The sequence below is a fragment of the Galleria mellonella genome, unplaced genomic scaffold (assembly GCF_026898425.1).
Source record: "Galleria mellonella isolate WM207_F2 unplaced genomic scaffold, CSIRO_AGI_GalMel_v1 utg184, whole genome shotgun sequence".
In the NCBI taxonomy this organism is placed as follows: Eukaryota; Metazoa; Arthropoda; class Insecta; order Lepidoptera; family Pyralidae; genus Galleria; species Galleria mellonella.
This window is the reverse complement of record NW_026442025.1, coordinates 12,431,456-12,454,736: the sequence shown is the minus strand read 5'-3', so window position 1 is coordinate 12,454,736 and position 23,281 is coordinate 12,431,456. Positions and strand designations below refer to the sequence as shown.

Below are 23,281 nucleotides of genomic sequence, written 5' to 3'. Positions count from 1 at the left end.
TCAGTGTTTTGGACGATCTCACAGTGACAGTGTGTTCTTTGCTTAAGAATTAATTGAATTATTCCTTTGCCTGTTTTAAGAGTAAAAAAAAAAAAGTTGTGAAACAATTTTGCAAATGGCGCGCTCGTTGACGGGCGCGATTCGCTCCTTTTGGAATTTGGCATGGGTTCTCGCCACCAAAGTTTTCTTGGTATGTCGTACCTAATTATGTAAATTTAATGGTGTAATGTTACGTTTGCTTACGTGTAATTAATTATGTTGTGCATTTAATTATTGTAAAAGTGTGTGTGTCTAATGGCGACATAATATATGCTCTTCTGACTTATGTATGTAATTAACTTAATTCCTTAGATTATATAGATAGAGCGTCTCCATAAAAATGTTTCGCCAAAAATAGAGCAACTTTTTTATCGTATGTTCGTGAGTGGTATGTACCAGTTATTATGTATTCTTGAAATAATTAAAAAACAAGATTAAGTTTATTGATTGATTTTCATGAAAATCTGTATTGTTATCAATTGACTTCAAAAAGAAGTTTCTCAATTCGGTTATGTTTTTTTTTTTTTTTTTTTTTTATAATTGTTACCTCATAACTCTGTCAGATGTAAATCAATTTAGTTATTTTTTTATCAGAAATGATACACCAACCAATTTGTAAGATTGATCTAATAGATATTCTCTCAAAATCGATTCAATAATTTTGTTTTTAAAACTGAAACAACAGGAGAACAAAGAAATATAAATTTTGCGTTATGACGCATAAGACCCAACTTCAAGGATTACGTAAAATTGGAGCCATAAATAGCATAGAATTAGTTCCTATACTTCATATTGTTAGGTCGTTATATATAAAACATACCGGTTTCGTCCAACTATATGTTTAAACGACTCTATAATAAGGTTTTTGATTCGATGGCATTTTTTTTTTGTTTGTATGTTTTGACGGATTTTTATGATTCACTTTACTCTTATTTTTGATACTGATTATTTCACATTTAACATTACTAGTGTTCAATAGGATAGATAAAGGAAACACTAGGTGTCATGTTGTATAGGGAAGTCAAAGATTATGGCCTGGGATAGAGCTGGCTGGAAGAGAATGCATGAATTATTTGCCTCGATTTTTGGAGAGAAAACTCTTAACTCGGAAGTAAGAATGTTTAATGAAGTTAAATATTATTATTTTTTATAATATTTTGTAGCATCTACATCATCTTGTCAGCCTTTAACTGTCCACTGCTGAACATAAGCCTCCCCCATTTTGAGGTTTTGCCTCGCTTTGCAGGCAGGTTGGCCATCGCAGTTTTTTTTGATGGGTGAAAATGGTATGGTAACGCCGCCTGCGCTAACGGGATACGCTGGCGGAGCACCAGTGAAAGGTGATAGATGAGAATGAAAACAAGCCAGTTAGCACATCATGATAATTTTCTCAGGAATTAACCATGATAGTTTCCAGGGGGAACCGCGAGGAGGTCGACCTGGTTGGGTATATTGCTGGCAATGGGATTCTCAGTCTCCATTACTAACAGTCCCTTTTCCTCCTCTGGCAATCGCAGTTAGGCTTTGGAGTTGCTTAAAGAGAGACGTTGTTGCCCATCCCTCGCTTCCTTAGTCGCCTCTTACGACACCCACGGGAAAGTATGGGGTGGCCTATTCTATTCCGGGACCACACGGCTAATACGATGATTAAATTTATTATTATTACAAAACAACGCCCACGCTGAATCATGGAGTACTTAATCATAGTACAGTTGCCACCTACAAGATGTCTAATGGGTTTATGTTATAGATAGCAGTGAACTATTTGCGTTAATTTGAACTAATTTGATGGATATAGTGACAGTACTTTTTAACCGACTTCAAAAAGAGAAGGTTCTCCTCAATTTAATCTATTTTCGAATATGTTAAAAGTCTGTTATCCAATATTATTTTTTGGATAACAGACTTTTAACATATTCGTTATTAGACTGGTATGCAGGCTACCAACCTATTTCAAACCTACATAGTTGTAGAAAAGTAAATAGTGACGTTCTTGACAATCTTATTGTCTAGCAATTTTACCAAACTATATTTTGTATCGCGACTTATTATATCTGGATTTATTTACTGTAAATATTAATAATTATACAATCTCTTACTAAATCTTTCTTTCTCTCACTCCTTCTGAATCTATATATAAATATCGTCAAGCCCACGTCTCTACACCTCCACATTGATCACGTCGGGGTATATTACCCACACGTAACAGAAAGTACATTATCCGCAAAGTAACATTGGCTGTATTTTATTAAAAAAAAAGCCACTCGAAGCCGGGGCGAGTTGCTAATTTATTATAATGTTTATCTGCGTTCACGTAATGTGGTGAAATATGTTTTAGATTTCAAATTTCTATATTTATAAAGCGACGGTTCGTTAGTTCACTTAGTGAGATTAGATATACGATGACGGGATAGCCTCCGACGAAATTTTAGACTGCGTTTTACTATGCTCTTAGAATAGCAAACAAACTGACGGGCCACCTGATGGAAAGTGGCAACTGTCGCCTGCACACATGAACAGTACCATGGGCGTAACAGAGTATACTGTGCCGCCCGTGATACCCTTCACGCGTTGCCATTCCTGAAGACTAAGTTGTTGTGCTTAGAGGCATAATACCTTACGGTACAGATACTTTGTAATTTAATTGCCATATCTCACCCTTCAAACCGAAACACAGCCACGCGAACACAACAAAATAGTAAAAACACGAATGGGACTTAGGTACCAATTTTTGTACAAAGTCTCCCTCTGATTTCAGTGACAAAATAAAATATAGTAACTTCTATTACATTTATAAAAATCTCTATTGAATATTTGTTTGTTTGTAACACTTTATTGTACAGTAAAGTCTTAAATTATAGGATTAAAGATTTTAAGAAAAGAATGTGTACAATGGTGGATTTATCCCATAAAAGGGATATCTTCCAGTCAACCTTTGAATGTCTGATAGAAACTTGCGAAGACAAAAAGTAATAGCTATAGAAAAAAAAAATAGAAAAATAATAGGTGGTTTTCACATTTTCGAGATTTAGTGATTAATCGAGACAAAAAGTAAACCATGTGTATGCTAAATTTCACAAAACTTTTTATCTATCCATGCGAAGCCAGGGCGGACGGCTAGTCATTACCCGTGACATTGTCAGCGTGACCGTATTTTGTATCTCTTTTGACAACTTTAAGGTTTTTTTTTTTATAATGATAGCCTTAATTTAACCTTTAACGATAAATGCCCTTAATACATATTAACAACATATACGTTAAATCTATTATAAATAATCACAGTTGCGTAAAATCTTTTAATGTATACAACTTAAAGTTCAAATTACCAATACACAATAGTTGTTTTGATTTGTATTAAAGTTTGTAGGTGTGGTAGATAACATCTCGTTTTTTTTTTACTTATTTGTAAGATTCGAATTGATAATTAACGCGTAGGAGTGACATATGGGCATGCCTATATAAAAATGTTATTAGCCAGTCTTATGAATTAGTTTTTGATGCAATTTCTATGATACATAAGCTTTGTTGGCAAACAACACGTAAAATACTTACGTAAAAATAATAAATTCAATAGAATTTAAAGAAAAACGTAAACAATCTAATAATAGATAGACACTCTTTATTGTTTCCTCCAAAAGATTACAATAGTAAACTTATTATAAATATAAACAATTACAAATAATGATCACCACATTTATAATGATGTATCCGCTGACATTGATATTCCTTTCCACTTTAGGTTTGCTTGAAGTAAACTCTATCAGAGTTAAGCTCGCCTTTGTACTTTTGATTACCTCTGTCTTATACTTAAAACTAGTGTGTACAATAAAGAATTAAATAAATAAATAAATAAATGATAATAATGTTATAACATAATCATAACAATGTTTCTGTATTTGTTAATAATTACAATTTGATTACATTTACATGAATTATTTAAACAACCATTTAAAGATAACAAAATATATTAAAAAATTTATTGTAATTTATAAACTGAAATTAATAAGAGGCCTACCTAAATTTAACACAATTTTTTTTTTCGAATTATTTTATACCAGTTTTTTTTTTCTACTGTATCCGTCGCGGTTACATTGCGGATCTGGAATAAAAGCATACCTAATATGTATATTCTTCTCCACTTCAAACCTTAGTCGCTTCTTATGATATCCACGGGAAATAAGGGGTAGCTGATTAAGTACATTGGGACGGCATTACGAGTATTTTAATCTTTAGAAAAAAATAAGAAAATTTTACGTCAATTCTTTCTTTTAAGTCCCTACCCAGTTATTGAATATTTAAAGTGCTCGGCTTATCTTTTACTAGACGAATAAACATCCAAAGATTAAGAATTAGGTACTGTAGGAATTTTTATATATAAATAAGTAATATTTGAATTAACACGAAATCTCATGTTGTTATTTTTTTTTTAATTTTTAAATTAACAGTATAAATGTATGTGTTGATATGGCGGGTTTTTTTTTTGTTGGATGAAAATGGAGTGGTAACCCCGCCTGCGCTAATGGGATACGCTGGCGGGGCACCAGTGAAGGGTGATCGATGAGGATGAAACGAGCCAGTTAGCCCATCATGATGATTTCATTAGGAATTAACCATGATAGTTTCCAGGGGGAACCGCGAGGTGGTCGACCTGGTTGGATATATTGCTAGCAATCTCCATTACTAACAATCCCTTTTCCCCCCATGATATGGCGGGTTTAACTTCCATAAGTGTATGAGTATAATACGATGAGTTTCACGACGAAGTTGACCCGATAGGGTTTATTGCTAGCAATGGTCAAATGTTTTAAATACACAATTGGGATTTAACGCGATGATTTTTTTTTTAAATTAACTAATGCTCAAATGTATGTACGCCCATCACTTTAGATCTGCTCCACCTGTTCATTATTATATAATTTTTTATTGTTGTGCTTGCACCTATTTGTTAGGATATGGTTTCTGTGAAAGAAATAGAATGAGCTCCCTGCCGAGGTTTTTCTGAGAGACTATGATATGGGGTTCTTAAAAAAAGTGCTAAAGACGTTTCTTAAAGGTAGACAACGCTCGTGTAATACCCCTGGTATTGCAAGTATTCATAGACTACGATAATTGCTTACCATCTAGTGGGCCGTATTGTTTGCCACCTCAGTGGTATAAAAAAAAAAAGAAAACGTTTGAGAAATCGCGGCATACAGTTATTATTAAAATCATATACTATTTTCACTTATATTTGAAATTGTTTAAATTTAGAACATTATAATTTATAACCGTTTTATACCATTAAATGGTATGAAACGTTTCTGGTTGGGATTCTACATATATAAATAAATAATGTATACCTAATATACATATAAAATATGTACGTTTATATAGAAATTTATATTTAAGGAAAACAGGTACTTTTAATCATTAGGTTCATCATTCAACTACATTATGATGTATTTGTTTTAGTAAAACTTGTTTACAATAATACCTCGCCAATTAGGTGTACTGTGTGTTGACTGAAAACTGTTCATTTTCTGCATCATTTGATTTCAGCCGTTAACTGTCCACTGCTGGACATAAGCATTCCACATAAAGTTTTGCCAGTAGTTGCCACGCTTGGCAGGCGAGTTGGTAACCACAGTTAGGCAGGGGTAAGGGATTGTTAGTAATGAGAAGGTTAGTCCCCATTGCTATCAATATATCCTATCAGGTCGACCTCCACGCGGTTCCCCCTGGAAACTGTCGTGACTAAGTTATCGTTGAATTCGTCACTATGGGCTAACTGACCTACCTTTTCATCCTCGCCTATCACCTCTCACTGATACCCCGCCTATGTATACTGATAGCGCAGGCGGGGTTACCATGCCATTCTCATCCGTTAAAAAAAACCACAGTTAGGCTTTTAAAGATTTAAGAGGGATGCTGCTGACCTATCTCTCTCTACCATTAAGTTCCTTTAGTCGCCTTTTACGATCCCTACAGAAAAGAATGGGGTGGCCCCTTCTATGCCGGACCACATGGTCTGTTTGCGTAACATATATATTCATATTCGAAAAAAAAAAGCAAATTATGTAAAATTTCTCAAAGTAAGTTGATTTGTCCTTTTAAATACAATATATTTGTTAGTATCAACTGTGATCTATAAAAATAAAAGAAATAATGAACTATGTATGAAATACTTTTCTTCCGAGAATGGGCAGCACTGTTCGTTTTAAAACATCACCAAAGCCTAACTGCAGATGCTGACCCGCCTGCCAAGTGTGGCAACTACTGGCAAAGCCGTCTAAGGAGGCCTGTGGTCAGCAGAAGTTAACGGCTGTTATGATGATAGTGAATTGTTTAAAAGCATCATTAAAATCGATTCAGTATTTACAACATAATCGACTAATATATTCACATTAACAAAAAAAAAATCTCCGCTTTTGTAAGTCATTTACAAACCACTTCATTTATACAAATGTCAATAAGACGGAAAATGCATTTAATTTATAATTAATTCCCGCATATTTACAATTAAAATACTTGTTGACATTTAAAATTTTAACCTCTAATAATGTTATTTGGGGGGAAAGGGATTGTTAGTAATGGAGACCGAGAATCCCATTGCTAGCAATATACCCAACCAGGTCGACCTCCTCGCGGTTCTCCCTCGAAACTATCATGGTTAATTCCTGATGAATTCATCATGATGGGCTAACTGGCCTGTTTTCATTCTCATCTATCACCCTTCACTGGTGCTCCGCCAGCGTATCCCGTTAGCGCAGGCGGGGTTACCATTTTCACCCATAATAAAAAAAAATGTTATTTTAATTAAATATATCTGTTGCGTATGTATAAAAATATTATTGTGACTTCAACGATTGCCTACCCATTTGATTTGTTTATTTTTTCTGCTTTTCCTTTAACAATTGTCAACTATATAATCTACGAAATTAATTTAGAAAAACCTGTTGTTGGCCATACTGCTTTGTTTTAAATGTTTGTTAATTTTATTTGTAAACTGCTGTTGGTTTTTATTACAAATAATAATAATAATAAATAATATATTTTATAAATATTAATAATAATAAATTCGTTATTAAATTGGAATTTAAAGGTTTACAAATGACCCTTTTTAAATGAGTACAGTACACATTACTGTTATTTCTTTCACAGATTTTTATGTAATATATTTTACAATTTTTTTTTTCAATAGTTTTTCTCCCTTCAAACGTCATCGTTATCATGTCAGTTTTTAACTATTCACTGCTGTACATAAACCTCCCTTTTGTGTGGTTTTGCCAGTGGTTGCCACGTTTGGCAGGCGGATTTGCCAACCGCAGTTTGGCTTTGAAGATATTTACTTGCCATCAGTGAGTTTATGAGTGGTTTGACGTTTTTATAAATAACGGGAATATTTTGAACGATAATTATAAAATTATAAAGTTTAAAAAGAAAAAATTTAAAATATAAATATTATGAAAAAAACTTATTCTATTCTTTAATCGATAGAGAATATTAGTTCTTTGAAATTAACATAAATTACAGTTAATTGAATATTCTAAAGTCAGGATAGTAACAATATAGATATTTTAATATAGCTGAATAATTTTAAATTTAAATTTGCCAGCAGCTAATTTACGATTCAAAAACATTTTTAATCATGAAACTTTTATAATAGAATTTTATTTGATTTAATTTTTATTTTGTCCTCTGAGTCATCACAGTATTTTCAATTTGAAATTGTCGTAACGAGTGACTTCTTTTTAAATAAATATAAGTTTAGTTCACATTTTGCTTATTAATTACGTAATTTTATTTTTCCCTTAGAAAACCTACCTATGTAAATTTAAATTTATATACAATTTTTTGTTAAACTTTTTTTTTATTTTTCTATTGCTATTTTTAATTAGGAGATATATGGACATATATTTTTTGTATTTAAGAAATAAATATTAGGGTTTTCTTCACACACACACATATACACACGCGCGCGCGCACTCTATCCACCACTGACAGTCTATCCACCTGTTGGTCATATATACCTCATATATATGACCAACAGGTGGATAGACTGTCATCTAGTTTTTAAAGTTTCCGTTTTTACAGTGCAGCTGTAGAAACCTGTAATACAGCAGTGACAAATATAATTATATTAAACTGTATCATCATCATCATCATATAAGCTTTAGTGATGTTTAAAGAACTGTAGGTATACCACCTTGGCAATCTCGGTTAATTATGTTATTTTTTCGAGATCTCGTTTATAACCTCAACAGCTCCACTTAACGCGTTACTCAAGCGTAATAAATCTGCTGTACAGTTTTAAATGGGAAAAGACATTCGGCGAACAATGAGATATAGTTTGATAAACGTCCATTGTTGTCGAGTGTTGCAGAATCGGAAATGTAACCGATTGTTATGATTTATGCAACGCCTTCGATAAGCCAGGTCGCATCGTGATGCATTCTAATATTTTGGATGTTATCATTGTCTGAGGCTCGCTTATTTCCGCCTTCCTGCTATATTTGACCAGAGGGAGACTGTACAAAAGTCAATTGCTTGGGTACCTCTGTCCCATTCGTGTTTCTATCTATTCTATCGTGGCTGTGTTGAAAATTATTTTTTAATTATTTGTTCAAAATTATTTTTAATATTTACTAAATAGTATTTTTTTTATACAACTTAGAATGGCAAACAAGCTGACGGCCCATTTCATGGAAAGTGGTAACCGTCGCCTATAGATATGAGCAGTACCATGGACATAACAAAGTATACTGTTTCGCCCATGATACCACCCATGCGTTGCCATTCCTGAGGACTCAGGTGTTATTCCTCTGTACCCTGTAAATTCACTGCCAAATCTCACCCTTCAAACCGAAACAGCAATTCAAACAACTGCTTAACGGTAGAAACACGAATGGGACAGAGGTGTCCAAGCAAACGATTTTTGTACAAAGTCTCCCTCTGGTAAAGTTATGATATATAGTTACTCGTATATTAGTTTGGAGTTATGACGTAACAGACATGATAAAAACACAAACTATTTGAGAACCTCTTTTTTGAAGTCGATTGAAAATGAAACTTGTAATTATATATATTAATATAGGAGTATTATTACAATTTTGAAGGTGTGTAGGTAGTTTTTTATGGTCTTAGAACTTCTATAAATAGAAAAATTCTGACCGGATGTGTTATACCATGACATTGTATTTTTTAAAGAAATAAACATATTGTGACACCATGAGATATTATTACATAAATTATTACTAAAGCAAATTCCCGGAATTTTATTTGCTGTTTATTCCAGTTGGGAAATGTACAAACACTATTGTTAAACTTGAACATTAGTACCTGTTTTAATAACTCGATGAGCTCATATTAGTAACAATAATTTTCCCTATAGGGTTATCTATGTTATTCATAATGTTTACCGCCATTGGAATATTGAATAATATATGACAAATTTTATTTAGTATTAATATTGCCGTCGGCGCTGATGAACGCGTCCTTGTGTGTCTGGAAATATTTGTAAATCATTTAAGATATAAATGAACGTATTCCTTTTTTAAATACATGAATCCGTTCGATTTATAAATTGTTGTCTTTTTATTTATTTATTTTTTTATGATTTTTAAATACAGTTCCAAACTATTTTAGTTTAGTGGACAGTGTTTAGAATAAAAATATTGTAGTTTTTAAAAATATATTTTAGTTAATTAGCTTATCGCCAAACCATAGACAACACATAGTGTGTTCAGTGACATTCCAGTGATAAGTGATGTGTAAGTTGTAAGTAATTCTGTGGGTTAGACACAGGGGATGAGTCAGGCATGGAAGAGAAGATTCTGTTGGTTAACAGAGTCGAAAGTCGGTAAATTATGGGTTAGTATAAATTGTTAACAAAATATGTTGTTGTTGTAAAATATTTACTGTAAGTACTTTACATTGGACACATTAAAAAGATTTAATATACAATGGCGGACTTATCCCATAGAGGGATCTCTTACAGTCAACCTTTGAGAAGTTGTAAGAATGTATTTGAGTAAAAAATTTATAGCTGAAGATAAAACTGTCGTATTCTGAAAATAATTTAAAAAAAATTATGAACCGTTCCTTCTGATAGTTTACCATTGACGGGGTTTTGCCAGGAGTTGCCACACTTGGCAGGCGGATTGGCATTTGCAGTAAGACTTTTGGTGATATTTTAGGAGGGGCACAGCTGCCCATTGTTCGACCATTAAGTTCCCTTATTCATTCCCATACAAACAGATACATATTTAACTGAAATTATTTCTTTATTTAACACTTTATTGCACTAATATTACAAGATTTGTGAAATTAATATACAATTAATATAGGCACATAAGTATAGCAGTGTGGTCCCGGCATAGAATAGGCCACTCGTTCCTTTCCCGTGGGTGTCATAAGAGGCGACTAAGGGAGGGCGAGGGATGGGTAGCAGCGTCCATCTTAAAACATCTCTAAAACCTGACTGCGGTTGCTAACCCGCCTGGCAAGCGTAGCAACTACTGGCAACAAGCCTTTCCCATAAGGGGCGTGTTGCCAATACTTGCGACGCTTGACAGAGAGTTTGGCAACCGTAGTTAGTCTTTGGTGATGTTTTAAGTCGTGTGGTCTCGGCATAGAATAGATCCTTTCCCGTGGATGTCGTAAGAGGCGACTAAGGGAGGGCAAGGGATGGCCAGCAGCGTCCCTCTCTCTAAAGTCTAGCTGCGGTTACCAATCCGCATGCCAAGCGTGGCAACTACTGGCAAATCCCACCAAGGAGGAGTCTAATGGGATACGCTGGCGGGGCACCAGTGAGGGGTGATAGATGAGAATGAAAACAGGCCAGTTAGCCCATCATGATGAATTCATCAGGAATTAACCATGATAGTATAGATAGATAGATAGATAGATAGGTCGACCTGGTTGGGCATATTGCTAGCAATGGGATTCTCAGTCTCCATTACTAACAATCCCTTTTCCCCTATCGCAATGACTGTAAACTAGGGGTGTATATCTGAAAATAAAAGATTTATTATTATTATTTAGTTACCTACTTTTTAAGAATGAGGTCATGACTCTGTTTTGTCGAAATATATTGCCAGTGTGTAATAGTTCCATTAATCGTCTCCATATTTAAGGAAAAGTGTTTAATTAATAATAGTTTATGCAAACTTTCAATAATTTAATTAAAAATATATTTATTTGTTACTAATATAATTATATCCCTCTTCTTTAAAATATATAAATAAATATTTCTTCAGGGTCGGTAGCGTGCACGTGACACCCCTAGTGTTGCAGGCGTCCATAGGCTACAGTGATCGTTTACCATCAGACGAGCTGTATGCTTGTTTACCACCTTTGTGGTATAAATAAAAATCCTTTTAGATTAGAAGAAAGGATTTCCCAAATCGGTTTATTATTGACAGAATTATGAGGTAACAAACATAAAAAAATAATACAACCCAATTTAGAAGTTTCTTTTTGAAGTTTTTGAAGTTTGTGCATGAGAGATATTTGACTTTGTAAGAGATTTTAATTTTTAAGTGTAAAGTGGTAAGGTTATTGTGAAGTTAAAATTGTTAGCGGTATGCGAAACCAGAGAGCCTACCATGTAATATATTCCGAAATTTCAGGGAACGAAGGCAATAAAGGAAATAAAAAAATATTAAAATATCGTTCCTTTGGACTGTTATGATTTATGACGAACGATATGTTAAGCTTATTAATTTTTTACCAGAGTGAGACTTTGTATATAAGTCGTTTGCTTGGGCACCTCCGTCACATTCATGTTTCTACCATGAAGCAGTTGTGTTTGTATGGCTGTGTTTCGGTTTGAAGGGTGAGATATGGCAGTGAATTTACAATGTACAGAGAATAATACCTGAGTCCTCAGGAATGCCAACGCATAGGAGGTATCATGAGCGAAACAGTATACTCTGTTATGTTCATGGTACTGCTCATGTCTGTAGGCGACGGTTACCACTTTCCATCAGGTGGGCCGTCAGCTTGTTTGCCATTCTAAGTTGCAAAAAAATGTTCTATTTGCTAGGCCGCTTTCTGTACGAACAAAAACACGAAATTGCGCTCGAAAATTCGGAATTTCGTTTATATGTTTTGCTTTTCATTTAAATTTATATAAGAATTGCTGCCAAGATTTTTTAACACACAAATTTTTATGTTCTTTCTTTTCAAAAAACACCCAAACAAGTTCATAAGTAACAAGAGTTAATGCTCTAGTAATATTTACCCACACCAATAGTATGCTCACAACAATTAAGCAGACAATGCACAATATTATAAGTAAGTAAAAAGTGAAAAATAACTATTCAAAAATGCTTAAATCTAAGTTTACTTGAACAAAAACATTTCACTCCTCACTACCAAGCTTAAGGCCATATGAACACATCAATTAAAGGTGTATACAGCTCTCACAGATAAGCGTCAATGTATACTAAGTAACAATTATACAATGTTCTATAAACAATAGTTTATTATATGTAAAAAGGAAACGCTTGAACTCTGCCATAGATATCTCTTATCATTTCCGCCACGAACAAAATGTACCAACTTTTTATACAGATATTGTTTTACTTACTTATTTCATTCACAATCTCGTATAGCATTGTTTTTTTATTTTTGTCTATGCATAGCTTAGATTAAGAATTTATAGTACGTAGTGCGTTATCCTTAATCTTGATTCGTAGTTTTGTAATACGGCTGCTTTACATTTCATTTACAATCTCTTATTGCTCTTTATTTTTTATTTTTGTGTATTCGTAGCTTAGATTAAGAATTTATAGTACGTTATGCTACAGACAATTGTACGAGCGAAATGTATACTTTATTTTTTGTAAATATATACTTAATTATACATAAAAAAGTTCATATAAATACAAGAAACTCTGGAATAGAAATGTATCAGCTGTGAAGCAATTGTTTGCATGGCTGTGTTTCGATTAAATTGAATGACGAATAGGATATAGCAATGAAATTACAGGGTACAGAGGCGTAACACTGTAATCCTCAGGAATGGCAACGCATGAAGGGTATCAAATACAGTATAGTCTGTTACTAAGAACAAGTAACATAGAAGGAATGATGAAATCAAAACTTTAAATCATATGGTTGTTTCCTTTCTTCTTATACAAATGTAATTAATGAAAAGAGGACGAAAGATACGCCATCAGTTTTTTATTTGGACCGTATGAATCAGTACAGTATATAATGCATCGTGTGTTTTAAGTTAGGATATAACCTGTCCGTGTACTATTTTTTATTTAAATTCTTTTAAACTTTTAAGTATGATTGAGTAACAAACATCCATACATACTTAAATTTTCGCATTTGTCCATTACAAACCTGTAGTATGCAGGTTTTATGCTTATAGTTTTATATTAATATAAAAATTCAAATTCAGAACACTAATTTAATTCTATATTTCGTCACCAGGCGGAGCTAGTGGCAGCGGTTCGACGACGCGGGCGCGGCGACGGCAGCGACGACGACGAAGACCTAGGGCTGCCACGCAGTCCACCCGCCTCGCCTCCCACCGATAAGGCTGATAAGGTATGTACCAACAAAGATTTAATATATACCTAGATGCCTATTTAACTGAGTGATAACGAAGAATACTCCAAGACTTTCTATCCAGCAGCTTAGCCAGCTCAGCATTTTTTTTTTGCGAAATGAAAATGGAGTAATAAACTCCGCGCGATCGGTATACGCTGACGGAACATTACTGAGGGATGAATGATGAAGATGAAAGCAGGTCAGTTGGCACATCTTGGTAAATTCTCCAGGCATTAACCAAAATCATCTCCAAGAGGGTCTGGTATTCCTAGTAAGTAATATACCTTTTTTTTTATACAACTTAGAATGGCAAACAAGCTGACGGCCCACCTGATGGAAAGTGGTAACCGTCGCCTATAGACATGAGCAGTACCGTGGACACAACAGAGTATACTGTTTCGCCCATGTACCCCCCATGCGTTGCCATTCCTGAGGACTCAGGTGTTATTCCTCTGTACCCAGTAAATTCACGTCATGTCCCACCCTTCAAACTGAAACACAGCCATGCAAACACGACTGCTTAACGGTTGAAACACGAATGGGACAGAGGTAGCCAAGCAATCGACTTTTGTACAAAGTCTCCCTCTGGAAGTCTACCTTGAGAGAAAGGGTTCCATTACTAGCAATATACCCTATCAGGACGAATTCCACGCGGCTCCCCCTAGAACATAGACATATTTAAGTGTGGGCTAGGTGGTCCGTGCGCATTCCAGAAAGGTCTAGAAGGTAAAAGGGATTGTTAGCAATGTGAACTATCAACTTTATTATTAGCAATATAACCTATTACGTCGACCTCCATGCGGCTTCCCCTGGAAACTATCGTAGTTAATTATTGTTGAATTCGTCACGATGGGCATCTGACCTGCTTCCATCCTCACCTGTCATCCTTCGCTGGTATACCGTCAGCGTATATCAGTAGTGTAGGCGGAGTTATCATACCATTAGAAAAAATAACCAGGATGCGAACGAAGTTTCTTCAAAAACATGTATGAGAGTAAACGAAATATATGCACCTTTTATAATTTATTTGTAAATATTTGTATTAAAAACAGAAAGGTATAAAAAGTCATAAATATGTCTATTAGTTATGATCGTAGTATAATTCTATTTCGTAGTGGACAAAGAAATAGCGCCATCTAGTTTATAACAGCGTAACTTTGTTCGGTTAGTAATTGTACAAGTGGTTCGCAAGAACACAACTAGATGTCACTGTGAGTTACAAAATACAAAAATATAGTGATTCTCCCACAATTATGAAAGCAGTTATTTCTTCTAAAAAAAATTAAATATATCAAAAAAGTCCTTTTAATTTCTTCAAACATAATGTTTATTAAATATGAACACTGACAGCTTTAGTTTATTTTATGGTATTTTCTCTAATATTTACTTACTTATAGTCATTTGTATAAAATTCTAGTTTTGAAACTAAATCGTTCTGTATATGAAGTCATAAATAATATTATTCGTTTTGATCATAATTAATGGCACAGCACAATCGGCTATGACCGAAAAGGTAATTTTTTTTAATGGATGATAATGCAATGGTAGCCTCGCCTGCGCTAACAGTATACACTGGCGGGGCACCAGTGAGGGATGATAGGTGAGAATAAAAACGCAGGCCAGTTAGGCCATACCGTGATGAATACACCTGGAATTCAATACGGTTGTATCCAGAATAGTTAGGGTTTTAGATCCATTTACTAACAATCCCTCTCCCCCTGTATAAAATTATTTTTTATTCTTATGTATATATGCGATCATAAGAAAAGTATTCTATCAGTTTTGACCATAATCAATGGCAGAGCACAATCGGCTATGATCACATCATGGACGCATTGTTTATTCCACGAAATCTTTTATATCAATACTAGCTGACTCGGCAAACGTTGTTTTACCATATACATTATTTTTAGAACTATACATGAAAATTTCTCGTACTACAATTATTATATTGGATTGCCATCTTGCAACCCTATTGCGGAATATAAAAATCGCGATTAAAAAACAGGAGTTGATCGTAGAACGGTGAAAATTTGAGGTTGTATGTATTTTTCAATACTAAATCATAATAAAATAAATATGGAAAAAATTGTAAAAAAAAATAAAAAAAAAATTTTTTTTGGGGTGGGTCACCCTTTTCTTTGAGGGGTATGAAAAATAGATGTTGGCCGATTCTCAGACCTACCCAATATGCACACAAAATTTCATAAACATCGGTAAAGCCGTTTCGTAGGAGTTTGGTAACAAACACCGTGACACGAGAATTTTATATATAAGATTAGGTATCTATATATCGTATTGGTGATAGCGTAAATTGTACTACTAATTAATATATAATCTATTATGTATTAAATACCAATTTGGACTTATATTATCTTTATACCTGTAGTTACATTATCCAAGATAATGCTCCAAGGGCGTAATTATTTTATACTAGTTTTTAATTTTTTTTTTGCAACCTTGTCTGCGTGATCCGAATTACGGATGTACTAATAAACTATGTACTAATTTCATGATAATTTATTGTTTTATACAGTATTAAGAGACAGCGAACAAACATACAAACTGACATTTATAGATATTAATATGTATTCCAATATTTTTTTTTTTTGTATTATTATTAGGTATATATCATCATACCAGCCTTTTACTGTCGACTGCTGAACAAAAATCCTTCCCCTTGGGGGGTTTTTCCAGTAGTTGTTACTTTAGGCAGTCGGATTGGCAAACGCAGACAGGTTTTAGAGATGTTTTAAGAGAAACGCTGCTGCCCATCCCTCGCCCTCCCTTAGTAGTTTACGACGCTCACGGAAAGGAAGGACCACAAGGCCATTTTTTTTACCTATTAGTATCCATTATATACAAGAATCTAAGTATGAATTTCCGACAGATTTATAACTATTATTAGCCGTGTGGTCCCAGCGTAGAATGGGCTGCATCTTACCTTTTCCGTGGTTGTCGTAAGAGGTGACTAAGGGACCTTAGTGGTCGACGAATAGGCAGCAGCGTCCGTCTTAAAACATCTCCAAAGCCTAACTGCGGTTGCCAATTCGCCTGCCTGTAGTGGCAGCTACTGGCGAAACCCCCCAAAGGAGAGGAATTTAGCAGTGGACAATTAAAGTCTGACGTGATGATATAATTATAACTATTAACAAAGAACTATTTTGAAAATTATATATATAAATATTTCAGTATGTTGCTATAATTATGTCACATATTTTTCACCACATTTTATTTTGCCCCTTCATACGCTTTCTGTTTTTACCTAATGTTTTTACCACTTGTACAAAGTTTTATTGTGCAATAAAGAATAAATAAATAAATATTCTATTGATAAAACATTTTGAATCAGCAAGTAATTTTAAAGTTTTACTTTTTTTTTATACAACTTAGAATGGCAAACAAGCTGACGGCCCACCTGATGGAAAGTGGTAACCGTCGCCTATACACATGAGAAGTACCATGGACATAACAGAGTATTCTGTTTCGCCCATGATACCACCCATGCGTTGCTATTCCTGAGGATTCAGGTGTTATTCCTCTGTACCCTGTAAATTCACGCCATATCCCACCCTTCAAACCGAAACACAGCCATGCAAACACAACTGCTTCACGGTAGATACACGAATGGGACAGAGGTACCCAAGCAATCGACTTTTGTACAAAGTCTTCCTCTGGTTACTTATTTTATAATAATTAACGTATACAAAATTTTATATTAGAAGAATGTTACATTACATAGCGAGCAAGGCCTCGACATAAATGCACTTTCACCGTTGCATCTAAGTGATTACAATAGAGAATTACTACCTGTATTCAGTTATAAGACGGTGTGCGAGGTTATTTTATTTAGAAACTGATTACCGCATATAATGATTCTTTTATGCGCCATATTGTACTTTTTTAAACTATTCTTGTTGATGTTATGCTGTGTTCGCCTTCTTCTGGATATCTCTGTATTAATTTTCTTTAAAATGAAAATACGTATGTGAAGTACATATAGATAATTACAATGTGTATGTATGTATGTCACACAATATATCATGTAACTATCTAAACATGTTCTTTTCAAGTCAACCATGGAGCAAACAGAGATATTTGGTGGCGGTACTTTGAAAAATAAAAGGGAAACTATATAGATACGTATGCAATGAGGGGAAAGAGATTGTTAGTAATGGGTTATTATAACCCTGTTGCTAGCAATGTACCCTGTCAGGTCGACCTCCACGTGGTTCCCCCTGGAAACCATCATGGTTAATTCTTGTTTAACTTTTCATGATGTGCCAACTGACCTGCCTTCATCCTTACCAATCATCTATCACTGGTGCCCTGCCAGCGTATACCGATAGCGCTGGCGGGGTTACCATTCCATTTTCACCCATTAAAAAAAAACATATGTAATGATAATTATATATACCATATACAGAATAAGAGGTTCTTTCCTCAATGTGACAAAATCTGCAAACACTTTTTGGGCATAAACCTACTTGGGTCGTGTGCTTGTTTAGTTTACAGTGTCCAGTGAGAGCTCCTATTAATACACACATTATTTTTTCTCAAAACAATTAATTTTTTAGAGTCATTTTCTGAAAATTGAAGGCTTTCGTGTGATTTAATCCTGGCAACAAGAACCAACTATTATTTGCTGTTTTTAAGCTTTCGAATTTAAGGTATCCGAGCTTTAGGTTTCGAGGCATGCCACGATAAGTTTCTGATCCTATTTGAGCATGCTTTTTTTTATTGTTGAAAATGGTATGGTAACCCCGCCTGCGCTAACGGGATACGCTGGCGAGGCACCAGTGAAGGGTGATAGATGAGAATGAAAACAGGCCAGTTAGCCCATCATGATGAATTCATCAGGAATTAACCATGATAGTTTCCAGGGAGAACCGCGAGGAGGTCGACTTGGTTGGGTATATTGCTAGCAATGGGATTCTCAGTCTCCATTACTAACAATCCCTTTCCCCCCATTTGAGCATGCTTTGCCATTTCCTTTGCTAATTGGTCAGCTTGTTTCATTCCCATGAATGTTTGTGTGACCAGGGATTTATCTCAAGATAATGTTATTTCTACTGCCCAAGTCAATAACATTATGCAGTCATTCTGTGTTGCTTACATAAAAAAAAAATCATCAATCATTATGCGTATTGATGTATGTCATACAATATATCGTGTAACTTTGACAGTCAAGCGTAACCCGCACTTGGCAATACCGTTGCATTGCGTGTCGCAAAAATTCAATTACCTTGTAACGTTTAATACAGTTAAATATCTTGGAATAAAGACGTAACCCCGCCTGCGCTATCGGTATACGCTGAACGGGCACCAGTGAGACATGATAGGTGATAATGAAAAGGCAGATCAGTTAGTCCACCGTGATGAATACACCTGGAATTCAGCACGATGGTTTCCGAAGGGAGACCACGTGGAGGTCGACCTGGCAGGGTATTTTGCTAGCAATAGGACTGACACTCCGCATGAACAAAAATCCCTTCCCCCAATGAAGGAAGGTTATTCTCAAGCCCATCGTCTAGGACATGGTAATTATAAACAATCTTGTATAGACAGGATCAAATGTCTTGACTAAGAGCGGTGTAAAACCACAATGAGGATTAATTTACAATTACAGTAACAATATATGATAATAATACTAAGAAATAATTTAATTCTATGAGATTCCATTAGTCCATTTAATTAGATAATTAAGAAATAATCTAATTAAATGGACTAAACCGTCTTTCAAAAAAAGCGTTCACGCTCACTTTTTATTTTTATCCGAGCAATAAGTTCTTTATATTATACCCAAATTTGTGTATAATATAGTATATATCATATATGTGTAAGTATATTTGTTATTCATATATATTTATTCGTTTATATATGTAATTTTAGTATGTATGTATATCAATAATTAGTAGTACCGCATTCGAGTATTCTGACACTTCCCTATGGTTGACTGGGAGAGAATGCTTTTAGCATTAAGTCCGCTATGTACACATATTTGTACTAATGAATAAATAAATAAATAAAAATAAATGGACTTCACAAAAGTTGTATGTTTTGTTCACCTCTATGCTCTGAGGTTTTGCTTTGAAAAGCTTGTTTTAGCCTTTCACTACCGTAATATCTGTTGTGACAGTGAAATTACAGTTTATTCGTTTTTGGTTATAATTAACTATTAAAAAAATATTATTTATTTATTTATTATATATTTGATGTATTTACAATATTTTCACTGGTACCTTTTCTGCACTGGATTACCCAAATTAAATCATTTTCTCTCTAACTACACTGGGTTGGCTGGAAGAGATCTCTTTCAGAGATAAGTCCTCCCTTGCTAACAAGTTGTTAAACTAATTGTCGAATATATTGTTTAAGTGCAGTAAAGAATATATATATATATATATATATATATATATATATATATATATATATATATATATATATATATATATATAAGATTCATTTTCACAAAAAAAATATGACTTCAGTTGTGGCAAAATAATTATTTTAATTTTAAAATTAAACCATTGAATTGATTTTGAATAAATATCTTTCGGGTATGAAAAGACCTTCGGCCTTACTGTACTTATACAATTGTATCGTTGTGTTTGTAAATTGTCTTGCTTATTCCCTATATTGTATAATGCAAATAAAGTATATTCATTCATTCAAAAGAATTTTCATCCAAAAGAAAAAACCATAGGTCGAGGGATGAGCAGTAGCTATTAATACATCATTAAAGCCCAACTGCGATTGCCAATCCGCGAGCTAAGTGTGCCAATTACTGGCAATACCTCCCCTTATGTTCAGCAGTGGACAGGTTTTTATATGTGAAAAATTTTTAAGGTCGTTTGAATAGTTTGAACAACAAACAAACAATCAAAACATTCCTCTTTTTAATATTATTACGTATGACACTGTTTACCCCCATTTTCGTTAATTGTTTTACCGCTGACTTCGTTTAAGCAAGATATATTTATTGAACGGCGTAAAAAACCATCATATGTTCTTTCCCATCCCATATAGTATGCGTATTCCAATTTGCAAATCCCTATTTATGGGAGAGGCTTTTTTTTTAATGGATGATAATGGAATGGTAACCCCACCCGCGCTATCGGTATACACCGGCGGGTCACCAGTGAAGGATGATAGGTGAGGATGAAGTAGGTCAGTTAGCCCATTGTGACGAATTCAACAAGAATTGTTCACGATGGTTTCCAGGAGGAACCACTTGGAGGTCGACCTAATAAGGCATATTGCTAGCAATGGGGCTGTCAAACTCCATTACTAACAATCCCCTTTCCCCCAAGAATATAGGGGAGGTTATATTCAGCAATGGAAAATTGACGGCTGATATGATAGTAAACAATGAATATCTGGGGGGAAAGGGATTGTTAGTAATGGGGTCAAATCACCCCAGTACTAGCAATATACCGTGTCAGGTCGATCTCCACTTGGTTCCCCTTGGAAAAAATCGTGCTTAATTCTAGTCGAATTCGTCAGGATGGGCTAACTGACCTGTTTTCATCCTCATCTATCATCTCCCACTGGTGCCTCGCCAGTGTATACCGATCACGCAGACGGGACGGACGGACGCATCTCATATCATTATCACCCATTAAAAAAAAATGACATCTTGAATTTGAATAATTTAATGTTTCACATACGACGACCTTATGTCTAAATAAACACCTCTGACTAACACTTCGGAGATTACGTCGTGAATATATACTCACAACCTTCAATTATACGAGAGAGCAATATCGGCATATCACGCATTGAACATAAAATGCCGGGAAGTACCCTTCGAATGCCGAGAGTAATGCACGGCGCGTGACGGTGGCGTTACATTCACGACTATTACTCGCAAGGGGAATAACAGAATTGCTTGACTTGTTTTACATTTGGTATATATTAAATTAATAATTGATTTATTATTATTATTTGTTAAATAGATAGATAGATAGATAGATAATTTATTTGCATTACTTACAGCACACAAATTACAACATATGTATATTGACATACATAAAAAGCGAGATAATATGATGAAAAAAATGATTAAAAAAATACATAAAGCTAAATACAATTTTTCGTTTGTGCGTGTGCCATAGCAATACAAAATGGTCACAACTCAGTTTATTGCTTCGCCCTCAAAAGAGCAAAGCACCGATATTCTGTTGCGGCCAAAGGGAATAGGGTAACAATAAAACAATACTACCAGATTATCCGTACAATAAATAGATAGATAGATATACAGTAAACAGACAGATGTGACAGTTCATCTAGCAGACAAATGGAACATAGAGGTAACTTGCTGGAATGTCTAACTTTTGCCTCTCAATTAAGAATGTTTAATCCTTATTGTCCTATTAATGAGATAAACGCGAAAATTTGTTAGGATGGATTGTTAGGACGGTGATTGTTACTCTTTCACACATAAAGTACTGAACAGATTTGAATGAAATTTGGTACGCAAATAGGTTATGTCTTAATTTAGCACATCATCATATCAGCGGTTTTATTATTAAAAGCTTCGTAAGCACACATTATATTTTAATGTAACAACTACCGCTCTAATTTACGTGTAATTTGGTATAAAAAGCTCAACTAATTTCAGTACCATCCGGGACCCTTAATCATGAGCGGCTGTGACTTTAAGGGACTTAAAAGGAGAAAACTCTCAATTCGTTTTGTCTTATTTGTGTATATGTTAAGCGACATTTTAGTTAATTCCAAAGTAATTTTTTCAAGCCATATTCTCAATTTAATATCGTCACAACTAAATTCTTTGCTTGATTATTTGTTTATTTATTTATACGTTTTAGTACAATCACTTATAATATAGATATAAGATTGTACCAAAATGTACACAGGCGGACTTATCCCTTAAAGGGATTTCTTCCAGTCAACCTCGAGAACCCGAAAGGAGAAAGTATTTAAAAAAAAAATATTTTTAAAATTTTTTAGCATAAAAAGCTTAACATATTAAGTATAAAATTAATACTTTATCTTTAATATATATATATATATATATATATATATATATATATATATATATATATACATACTTTTTTCGTTGTTTTTTAAATCAGTTATATTTTTTTATACTATTGAGTTGGCATACAAGCATGCGGCTCACCTGATGATAAGCGAATAAAATCGATAATAATAATAATAATATAGATTCTGCCCGCATTGTACGCCGGTTTCTCTCCCTGGGGCCCTGAACCCCGGCCGACTGTGCTTCTGCCGGGGGTTAGTTGCCATCTCCTCTCCTTAAGAGGGGAGATGAGAATTTTAGTGAAATTTAAAAAATAATAATATATTCGGTATACAAACACTAAATATAGCGGATCAATACAACTCTTGAACCTTGACCGTTCGCGAGGCTGCCAATAATTAAATATGTATGACATTGTATGGCTTTTGTATAGTTATCATCACGTATATTAATATCGGAACATTGAATGTGTTAACTATCTAGCTTTTACACGTGGACGTTTTTTTTATCCAACTTAGAATGACAAACAAGCTGACGGCCCACCTGATGGAAAGTGGTAATCGTCGCCTATAGACATGAACAGTACTATGGACATAACAAAGTATACTGTTTCGCCCATGATACCCCTCAGGTGTTATTTCTCCGTACCCAGTAAATTCACTGCCATATTCCACCTTTCAAATCGAAACA

At 34.3% G+C, this 23,281-nt stretch overlaps 1 protein-coding gene across 6 annotated transcripts in view; it reads left to right on the top strand.

Moving 5' to 3' along the window:
* The window catches only part of LOC113512120 (uncharacterized), a 207,749-nt gene that overhangs the window by 144,184 nt on the left and 40,284 nt on the right, over positions 1–23,281 (top strand). The window contains exons 2-3 of one of the 6 annotated variants that reach the window (XM_052893766.1): positions 9,756–9,888; positions 13,465–13,581. In XM_052893766.1, coding sequence (XP_052749726.1) covers positions 9,826–9,888; positions 13,465–13,581 — 180 coding nt within the window. In that variant the 5' untranslated portion in view covers positions 9,756–9,825. Of the gene's footprint in view, positions 1–9,575; positions 9,889–13,464; positions 13,582–23,281 lie in introns of those variants that run through there. The other 5 variants (XM_026895900.3, XM_031909116.2, XM_031909115.2 and 2 more) reach the window with 5 other exon arrangements.